We start from the raw sequence: 8802 nt of genomic DNA, 5'->3' as shown, positions 1-8802 counted from the left end.
TAACTTCCTTTTTTAAACTTTTGGTGGCTCTACAATTTAAGGGGCCTCTTCATCCTCAATTACTACTAAACATGTGAATCAGGCCACCCTTTGGTATGTGAAGAACGCTGATGATCACCAAAGGGGCCGTTGTTGCCTAGTGTTACTTCCTCACCTTCCAAAGTAACAGGTCGAGGTTTCAAGTCTTCTTAGGGGCAAGCGGGTGTATGATTATTGCAGCAATATAGCAGAAGTGTTACAAACACCTTAATAATCTCTGCACATTCTTCATTATAGCAATAATAATGTTGTGGTAGATGGGCAAGTCCTTTTTTAAGGGACCATTGGTATCTTTATGTGTAGCCCTAAACAGAGTGCTGCTTGTCCTACTATGACGTTTGAATTAAACCCTCTTTACAAAAGCAAGATTTAAATATCTTGCACTAAAGAAATGTCATTGATCAATGTTTTTCAGCCATGCCTTTTAGGCTCAGAAAAATAGGTAGGGAAAAAAATTACAATTTGAGACACTCAATGACATGAAAGTTAACTAAAAAGCTCACTTGCTGAAACACAAATATGGTACCAACATGGAATGGAGTGTGTGTGTGTCCGGGGACATAGTGGCCTACCTTTACCCTTGTAATGGATTATATGTTTTAACAGTCTGAAAAAGACATCAAAGACCTAGTAGTTTTAAACTTGTAAATCTGTATACCTTGGCACCAACACGCGAGTAGAATTAAAAGATTTTGTTCCTGAAATACAATAGAATTACTTAAATGAAGTTTCTACATCTTCTTATCAACAAACCCAATAATATACCAGAGAGAGAGCTCTGACATGATATTTGTGGTGGAGAAAAAGTTTAGAGGGGTTGTGATTTTACCTATTGTTAGCCCCCCCTTCTGCAATCGAATTCTGCCATAACAGAGGCCATGCACCCCCCGTTGTAATAGCTACTAATCATCACAACTTGATGGCATTTTTGTCATATTGTCTGTTGGAATATCAGTTGTCCATTGTTTCTTACCTACATTCCAAAACATGTCAGCTAGAGTGATTGAAATTTTGAAATAGAAGGCTTCAAGTGAGATTTTCACAATTTATATTAAGAGAAGAGAGGAGGGCGTAAACAAACTTGAGTGGGTCGCTAGTTCAGTCACACTCGTTGCGTTTTGCTCATCGAAAAGTCTCATTCGATTCACTAAGCTACCATAATGGAACTGCAGCACCCCAACCCAATACCCCTAAAAAGCTGATGCAATTAATTTCATGTAGACACCAAGGCAATAGTGACAACAAGGGAAATAACAAAAAACCCATGGGAAGGACTCAAGGTAAAGTCATTTTCTATATTCATCTTATTTCGAGACACACAAATGTGGGTGTGTAGATGTGTGGACACCGGCATGTGCACCTGCAGTCAATTAATGATGTCTGAAATTCATACAAGCCAAGGCAACACCAAGTATTGGCCAAATGCAAACATTATAATCTATCTCCACGCATACCTGCTTTCAGAATTTCTATAGTGCCATGTTTAGGGCCTCTGCTTTTTGAACATGCAATATAACCCTACCCCATAGAAATGAGAAAGATTGTGTTAAGTTGATATCTGGAAATAAAGCCTTTCTAACCGAATGACAAAGAATTTTAACGAATTTTGGTCTTTCACTAAGGTGTTTAGATAAAGATTGCAGCATTAAATGGAGCTTAAAGTCAAAAAGACAAAGATTATAGCATTAAATGGAGCTCAAAGTTAAAAACACAAAGACTATAGCATTAAATGGATCTCGAAGTCAAAATGAATTTGATGCTTTGTTGAGTTGCAGTGATGCAAGCATAATGCATGCTCCGAGGTAAGAAGTGAAAAAGATATCTCCCTCAAAAGGCAATCTACTCAAACCATGCACTAGTTAACCACTCTAAAAGGTATTGTAAATACTGGAGTCTCGCGACTCTCGTCCACAATGTAATGCATAAATAAAGCAATAGCAATGGTACATAAGCTAGATTTTCATCATCAAAATACAAAGCATGACTGTTTGATTTTACCATTTTAGAGCAGATGATTCAGATTAAAATGGCACAATTAAGACAATAATTTCTTCAACTTGTCTTGCTCCTTAGGCAAGTTCATTTTTGGTTATTTGGTGAACGAACAAAAAGAGTGTCCGTTATTCCACACATCAACGCAATATGCTGAAGAAATTACGTCAACCACAACATTGGTCCAAATTAAAAGGCCTAATGCATTACCAGTAATCTGGTAGCTTAATTAATGTAGATGTCCATGTATAATTTATGCATCCGTGTTCCTGGTAAGGATATTTGCAGCCATGTTGCAAAACATAGCATATTAACTTCGATGAGGAACCATTAACCAATGAGTTTGACAGCAAGCTAACTTCCTACAGCCATATGATTGATTAATTTATACAGATCATAGAGGCTTGCAAAGCATATTAACTTACAAAGATGAGGAACCATTAACCATTGAGTTTGACAAGCTAACTTCCTCCAGCCATATGATTCCTTAATTTATACAAATCATAGAAACTAAAATGTGCATGCATGACTTGACTCAGAAAAGATGAATTGCATTATCAGATAGAAAGTTTATTCCAGCCACAAAATTTGCAGCCATGGGAAGTTTTCAATGCCAAGGAAGGCACAAAAAAATGAAATGGATGAAGGCTGCTTCATTTAGAATCTTCAATGTTGCCTGTGATTATGATGGCCAAAAACAAATTACTAAAGCAGGAATCTAACCTTTAACGGTATATTTTCCAACACCATCGTGTTTAACAGAAGAATCCAGAACAAAGAGCAGTTGACATGTCCACTATTGCCTGGAATTAGAACACTGATTCAAGCAAGGGAATTTGGTAAATCTCAGATCTGGACCATAATGAAGGGAGGAATAATAGGTTTTTTTTATCAGATGGAGGAATAATAGGTTTTTTTTATCAGATGGAGGAATAAGAGGTTGCCAATATCAGATTTATCATTGAGGAATATGAATTAATTCATCCACAGTAAAACATTTACACATCTTTCCTTTAAACAAGTGATACTGGTAAAGATATTAAGATGCACCATCTGCGACTTTATAGTAGTATAAATCAACAACAAACAGATTGTATTGCTGGTAAGTACGTAATTAAGTATTAGAAATTAGATATTACAGAACCTATTGAAGTTGAAAACAATACAATAGTAGCCCAATCTAGTATTTCAATTACACAATTCGTAAAGTATTATAAGAAAAAATAAATGGAATAAGTTTCCCAACTATAAGAAAAAAAAAAGAAACACAACTTTAAATATATGATAAGTGAAAGAAAAAACAGAAGGTTGCAGGAAGTGGCTCACTTTTTAGGAGCCTTATTAAAATTGGAAATTTGGAATCGATTAGTACCTTCATTCATGTCATAAACACATAATGATTATCTGAAACAAGATAACAGTGCATTCCTACTGAAGCAGATAAAACAAAAAACTATTATCTACCTCTTTTTCTCTTTGTGATCAGTGACTGATAATAAAAATATAAAAATATAAAGCCATTGAACAAAAAAATATATCTAAGATACAAAGGAAACAATGACAAAGATGGGAACTGATAAATTATTTCCCCACATCGTTGAACAACATATTTAAACAAACAATCAAGGCTCAAAAGCATGTGAATAGTGAAACTTTCTGGCCGCAAGAAAGAGAGCGAGTTCAACAATCCAGTGAACATTCCGTTGCAGGCATTGCTTAAACAGAACAATATTATATAATAGCTAATATCCCAAATATTTTGAAGCTATAACCAATCAAATTAAGAAGCGAAAACAAACTCAAATGCAGATATTTACAACAGAAAGTAGAAAATAAATTCATATACTTAACCTTAGAAACAGTTCCCTCATCATCACTCACTTCAGAAGCAGCAGGCAACCATAGCATTCATCTTTATAATAAAAATTAGTCCAGCTCCTTATAATTAATAATAGGTAGATCCATACCGTAAAGTCTATAAAATGTGACCAACTGATCTTGACCCAACGGAGCAGTAACACATCATCAAACCATACTTCCAACCTCACTCCCTGATGATGAATTACAATAAAATAAACATAAAACAGTAATCAACTAGAATATTATCACAATGCATGCCAATATACTTCGTAGAAGCACTCATGCAACTTTTTAGATGGATCTTTGCAGTTTCTTTATGAAAGATGTACCAGAAAACACAATGCTTCTCTAAATAACAAGTAACATAAATCAACTTCTTCCAAAAAGAAAAAAGTGGTCAACTTACATGCTTTATAAAGGATTCACTAAAAACACTGATTTCCAAGCAAATTGCATGGTAACCGATCTCATAAATAAAATTTTCATATCTTCCTATAATTTGGTTTCTTTAAACCATCATAGAACCTTTCAAGCTATGAAGACTATACTTTGTCATTATAGAAAGGCTTAAAAACACAAGAATGACTCTTAAGTCTTATTAGTTTGAAATACGATGGAACAAACTAAATAATCTGACTTCTAAAGAGTATTTGTACTGGACCCAGCAATTGTACAACCAACGCCCCTGATTATCCCCGAAAACCTTTCAAACTCAGCCACTCATGCTATTTCAAAAGTTTGTACCCTTTTTTGTTGGGGTTGGGGGAGGGATTATTCTTCTTTAGAGGACATTGTGGACTTTTGGGGTTCTTTGAGTTCATAGATTATTTTTGTGTATATCTCGGGACGCGTTCCCCTTTTGAACGCTTTCTAATACATTTTACTTATCAAAAAAAAAAATAATAATGTCACTCACATGACAACCCAAAAATAAAGGAACCATGGAACAGTTATAAAAGCAATTATTAAAATTGAACTAAAGGCTAAAACATTCTTACTGAGACTAGAACTCATGGGGAAGAAAATAGATTTATGGATGGAATCAAATATGCAGTATTTACGGACAACAGTGTTCAGCTATTGGGGAGTCAGGATCAATTAGGACAGAAATAAAGCATTAGGTCAAACTCTTCTTAGTGTCAAGATAATATCTATGAACAGTCATCGAAACCTGGGAAAGGGTAGAAGAATGGGACTTCATGCTTGGAACATAATAATCACGCCTCACAGACAACTTCTCCGAAGGTGATGTGTTTGTGTCGTACCTCATGTCATGGACACTCTTGGACGTGTCTGACACTTCATGGCCCTGCTGTTCATAATTTAAAATTAATTTGTATTATTTCGTAAATTTGGTTGGCACATCTCAAACACTTGGTCAATATATTCCGGACACTCTGACTAACACTCTTAACACAAATGTTATATAAAAGAACATATGACAGTCCTATAAACAACATTATGAACATGTATCAAGTGTCCAACAACTATTTCTTTTATAAATATATATATATATATATATATATATATATATGATGTCATATTCATGTCATACCATGTAACTAACAAAAATATAATTATAATGACAAGTTAGGAGAGTAATAGCATTTATTATTATTATTATTTGTATCCATTAGTTTCATCTTCTAATTTATGCAACTTTAGCAACAAATAATAGATTAATCAAAATGCTATAATTGTCTTAGATGTATAAATGAAATTTTATATTTATATTAGCCTTGTCCACATTGTGTTTGTGACCTACCTATTTAAAATTTGATGTGTTGGTGTCCCGCGATACTTAGCTTGGAACAAGCCCAGTTGGGCAAGGCCTTCAATGAAAGCAGCGCACATAGCATGCTAACAGTAAAAGTAGCTGTAAGGAAGTTCCGAAGCTCTAGACAACTAGTGAACAATGAATACTATAGCAGATTTTGTCTTTCAATGACCTTAAACAAGCATTACCTGCATATTCTAAAGCTCAAGCGAATTGAAACTAAATCTGTAGTCTAGATGTTACCTTCAGCGAAAAATAATAACAACAATAACAATACAGATGAAGCCAACAGCCTATAATTCATTTAATCCTATGATATGTTTACTCATTCACCAATCTAGTGAGATGTTACAGGCAACTAAAAAAAAGAACATTGTTCAAAGAAAAAAAACAAGAGAAATTTTAAAAACCCCAAATTTTATTTGTTGAAATATAATATTAAATTTGATCCAACAACATCAAATTTAAAACAGGGAGACTGAAAAAAAATATATCATACCAAAATTTTCAAAGCTTGCATACTACTTCATCCTCGCAAAATACAATACAAGATACACCCAGCTAAATCCTAAGCAGCCACAGCAGTGACGGTAGCTGCTTCAGCAGATTTCATGGAAAAGAAAAGATTCAAAACATCAGCATTGTTTCGGATGTATCCCGGGCATCTAGAAAGGAGATCTTGTGCTTCATTTTTCCTTCCAGCCTTGAAATACGCTTCAAAGACATTGAGAAACACTGACGCAGACGGAAACCTCTCCGAAGTAATTGCTTTCAAGAACATCATAGCATCATCAGCAGTCCCCTTCTTTGAAAGGTATTTAATAAATGGATCTAAGAAAGGTGGGAACCCCTGATTTTTCATCAAGCCCAGAAGGTTCAAAGCTTCTTTAAAACCTCCATGAACCAGTAAATCGCTTATCAATACTTTGTATGTAGGATGCCAAGGTTTTAATTCGTTCTCAGTGACCAAATCAGAAAGAAGCTTGCACGCATCCACTGCTCTGTTCTTACGGCAATATGCATTAACCAACGGTTGGAGAGCATACCCAGCAGAGGCGGCCCCCTCCTTTTCAACCATCTTTTTGAGACAAGCAGAAGCATGATCAAGATCACCAGCAACACAGTTTCCTTCAACTAAAGACAACCACATCTTGTAATTTGGATTACACCCAGATGCTTCAATAGTATCCAAAAATTCACTTGCTCTGTCCTTTTCCCCATCACTACTAAGCCGGAAGGCAATTTTACTCTGCAAAGTAGCACCTGGTAAGAAACCAACTTCCTTCATTGCTTTCAAGATATTATTACATTCTCCAAACCTACCAACACTGATTAAGGATTTCAGAACTGCGTCAAGGGTCGAATTCTTCAACAGATTCCCAGAATTTGTAAAAGCCTTCACAACTTTCAGAAATAAGTCCATATCTAGCTCTTTATCGACCACAATTTTTCTCAAAAGAAAGGTGCAATCCTGCTCTGAAGGCTTATTTGCACCATTCAATGCAAACTCATACAAATCTACAGCATCCTTGATCATTTTCCTCTTAATAAAACGCCCCAAAACCTTAAGGTATGTTCCTCTCTCCATTTCATACCCAGCAACCTTCATTTCATCAACCACCCTCCAAAACTTATCAAGGCAGTCCTCCCTGCCCAACACACCCACCATAGCATTGTAAGTCTGCCCACCGTGTTCTAATAAATTACTCTCCTCAATCCACCGGAAAAATATCAAAGCCTTATTGGGTTCTGTCCCAATATTTTCCAAAACCATTGTGACCAAATTACTAGAAAATGGAATATTCAGTTCCCGTAACTGCTTTTCAACTTTATCACCCCACACTTCTTTCCGAATCACCTTAGAAACTCTGGAACACATTTTTTCGATCGAATTATCTATTGATCCGGATGCAAACAACTCTTTCAACTTCTCCAAATCACCAACCCGTCCTTCTTTCTCAAATTTCTCAGAAACCCTAACATGCGTGGCCCTTAACACTCCATAACCTTTCTTCTTCATAATTCCAACCAAATCCCAGAACTCCTTCACATACCCATTCACACCCAATATACCCAACATCAAATTATACGACTTCGAGCTCAATCGCTCGTTTTCTCTCTCAGAAATCCAATCAAAAAACCTCCGAGCAACATCATAAGACGTATCAGGATTTTTCAAGACCTTTAACACCAAGTCGTGGCTAATAACTACATTATTAGACTCTAATTCCATCTTAATATCATCATTACTTGTTTCGGGTTTAGAAAAAACTTCGATCACAGCACCGACTTGATCTGACCCTTTGTGTTCGATAGCGAGTTCAGATGAAGAGAAAAATCGAACACTAGTGATTTTAGGGCTTTGAGATTGAGAACCGAAAGATGGTGGGAACACGTGAGGTGCACGTGGGTGGAGGAGTGAAGAAAAGGAGCGAGAGTTGGGAGAAGAGTGTACCTGGAATTGAGAGCCGAATATGGAGATGGTGGAGTGAGAGCGAGAGTAACACCGGAGGAGAAGCAAACGCCAATGGTTTCTCATTTTCTAGGGTTAGGGTTAGGGTTTTTTGGAGGATGGAAATGGAGAGGTTTATCTATCAGTTTGGGATGGTTCCATTGGTTCGCAGACGGGGAAGAGAGAGGGGTTTCGAGTTTTGGATCGTTTTTTGGGCTCTGGATAGAGATGAAACAATGGTGGTTACACTAGGGTTCGACCGTTGGAGTCGCGCATGACATTGAAATGGGCTTGGTGGGCCTGTATGCCCTAATTAGGGCTCAAAATCTTGAAGAGAGATGAGTAGGAGCGTCAGCGGCATACAATGTTGTATTATTATATAAATATTAAATATGAAAACGTAAACAAACAATCCGCTGTAGCCAACTTAAATGTTGAAATCGTCTATCAGCTCTCTTACGAGAGCTCCGGGTTCAAGTCCCGGCAGCGGAAAAATCTTTTATCTTTTATTTTTTCAGAAAAACTTAATTAGAAAAGTCTTATAGTGAATATGGTTTAGGAAAGCAAGTCATACACAAAATTTTGATTTAATTAACCTGAAATTAAAAAAACATATAGCACAATCTAATAGCTAAATGCATCTCAAATTAATTGCTAATTTATTTAATCAAAATTTAGAAAA

At 36.0% G+C, this 8802-nt stretch overlaps 1 protein-coding gene across 3 annotated transcripts; it reads right to left on the bottom strand.

Annotated features, from left to right (window-relative positions):
• Positions 1 to 422: 422 nt before the first annotated feature.
• On the bottom strand, positions 423 to 8473 carry LOC132280738 (pentatricopeptide repeat-containing protein At3g02490, mitochondrial-like). Of its 3 annotated transcripts, XR_009471686.1 has the most exons (5): positions 6168 to 8473; positions 2755 to 4082; positions 1494 to 1557; positions 869 to 1399; positions 424 to 737 (listed from the first exon to the last, which is right to left on the bottom strand). XR_009471686.1 is itself a non-coding variant. In XM_059782459.1 (1 exon), exon 1 carries the CDS (start codon positions 8205 to 8207, stop codon positions 6237 to 6239), a length of 1971 nt encoding a protein of 656 aa, XP_059638442.1. In that variant the 5' UTR covers positions 8208 to 8473; the 3' UTR covers positions 6069 to 6236. The 3 variants fall into 3 exon arrangements, 1 of the variants encoding a protein (XP_059638442.1); XR_009471685.1 differs by having other exon boundaries at positions 423 to 737; positions 869 to 1557; XM_059782459.1 differs by lacking the exons at positions 424 to 737; positions 869 to 1399; positions 1494 to 1557; positions 2755 to 4082 and having other exon boundaries at positions 6069 to 8473.
• Between the last annotated feature and the right edge of the window lie 329 nt (positions 8474 to 8802).

The sequence above is a fragment of the Cornus florida genome, unplaced genomic scaffold (genome assembly GCF_030987335.1).
Source record: "Cornus florida cultivar Cherokee Brave unplaced genomic scaffold, ASM3098733v1 CherokeeBrave_3.0.0_Hap2_Chr11, whole genome shotgun sequence".
Classification (NCBI taxonomy): domain Eukaryota; kingdom Viridiplantae; phylum Streptophyta; class Magnoliopsida; order Cornales; family Cornaceae; genus Cornus; species Cornus florida.
This window is presented reverse-complemented; position numbering and strand designations above follow the sequence as displayed.

Excerpts from the sequence above, each read along its gene's own strand:
- LOC132280738 (XM_059782459.1), bottom strand. The coding sequence starts at position 8,207 with ATGAGAAACCATTGGCGTTTGCTTCTCCTCCGGTGTTACTCTCGCTCT.